Source organism: Procambarus clarkii, chromosome 79 (assembly GCF_040958095.1).
Source record: "Procambarus clarkii isolate CNS0578487 chromosome 79, FALCON_Pclarkii_2.0, whole genome shotgun sequence".
Lineage (NCBI taxonomy): Eukaryota > Metazoa > Arthropoda > Malacostraca > Decapoda > Cambaridae > Procambarus > Procambarus clarkii.
In genome coordinates, this window is record NC_091228.1 from 5364449 (window position 1) to 5365906 (window position 1458).

At 39.2% G+C, this 1458-nt stretch overlaps 1 protein-coding gene across 1 annotated transcript in view; it reads left to right on the forward strand.

Moving 5' to 3' along the window:
* Nucleotides 1–75, forward strand: part of LOC138357639 (uncharacterized protein PF3D7_1120600-like) — a 93076-nt gene extending 93001 nt beyond the window's left edge. The window contains exon 4 of the mRNA XM_069314641.1: nt 1–75. This exon is cut by the window's left edge and continues 883 nt beyond it. Coding sequence (XP_069170742.1) covers nt 1–75 — 75 coding nt within the window.
* Nucleotides 76–1458: the final 1383 nt, after the last annotated feature.

Genomic DNA, 1458 nt, shown 5'->3' on the forward strand with positions numbered 1-1458 from the left:
AATATTAAAATCTTTGATAATAATGTTGATAATATTAAAATCTTCATTGTGGAGCGCTTGACAGTATTCCTCTGACTGTAATAGGGCGGCGCGGCTCCTCCGATATTCATGTATTCAGCGGTAAATAAGAGGCAAATGGAACAATATTCAGAGTCTGAATCAGCGAAGTATGAACTTTTCGTTGTAATCTCAGGGAATATCTGATTGTTGGGATATTTGAGGTGGAAGGGTTGAAGGGATGGGGTTAAATGAAGTCTGTTGAGTTGTGAGTATAAGTACTTGTATGGTTGTGTTTATGGAGTCGAGATTTAGCTCTGGGACCCGTCTTTCTCTCTCTGTCTTTCTCTCTCTCTCTCTCTCTCTCTCTCTGTGTGTCTCTCTCTCTCTCTCTCTCTCTCTCTCTCTTGCTCTTACGGCTTCCAATCTGTCTCGCTTTTGTTGAATTATAAATAAACTGAAGCTCTAATCACTTTTTATCTCTATCAATGATTGAAGAGTATAAATTACATTCTAGGTTCACTTGATATCTTCATCTATTAGTTCATAGCACAAGATATCAGATCAGTCTACCAATCATCTCTAGCCAACTATGGGGTCAATTATGAGGATATCTTGTTATATCCGTGATTCAAGAGGTTTCAACCCTCCAAATATTGCTTGCCATTTGTTCTTAAATCGATGGTAACTGTATATTGACTAAAACGGTGTTGAATAATATGTTCAAACTCTCTTTTATGGAGTTTATGATTTGTAGTGAGTTGAGAGAGTCGCTACTTCAAGGTAAGTACTGAATGTTGTCGACTGCTTGAAGAGCAGACTTTGGATCACAGAATATTATTCCTCTTCCTGTGTTTTTAAGTCTGCTGGTAGCTAGTTGTAAGAGCAGTTAGTTGTAGAGGAGCTAGTTGAAGTGCTGCTAGTTGAAGAGCAGTTAGTTGTAGCTGCTAGTTAAAGTGCTGCTAGTTCTGCTTGTGTAAATGTGAGTTAGTTGTTCAACCTGGCACTGATAGTTAGTGGGCAAATATTCTTTCTATGAAATCTATACATATGCTGATGCAATTTTAGAATAAGAACAAGGAAGGGTTCACACCATGTTTGAGTGGCTAACAAGTGCAATTCTCCCAAGCTCCCTCCAACGACATCTTCAAGATCAAACGCGACGCAGAACGTGACGCAAAACTTGAAACTCGAGTGATTTAGATTAGGAGGCGAGGCATTGGGAATCGAACCTCACTCTAGGCAAACACTTCTCACCAACAACAACAACAACAGAAATAAAAAAAATAAAACAAAAAAAACCATGAACAAAGAGCAACGACATTAATATATACAAAAACACGACATATCAGCAATAAACCAGTCACCACTATCATAACCATATCTGTTAACGCATTCATATCCCCCCCCATCACCACCCCCCCCCCAGTGGGGACATAGCCTTGACATGATAGATCCCCA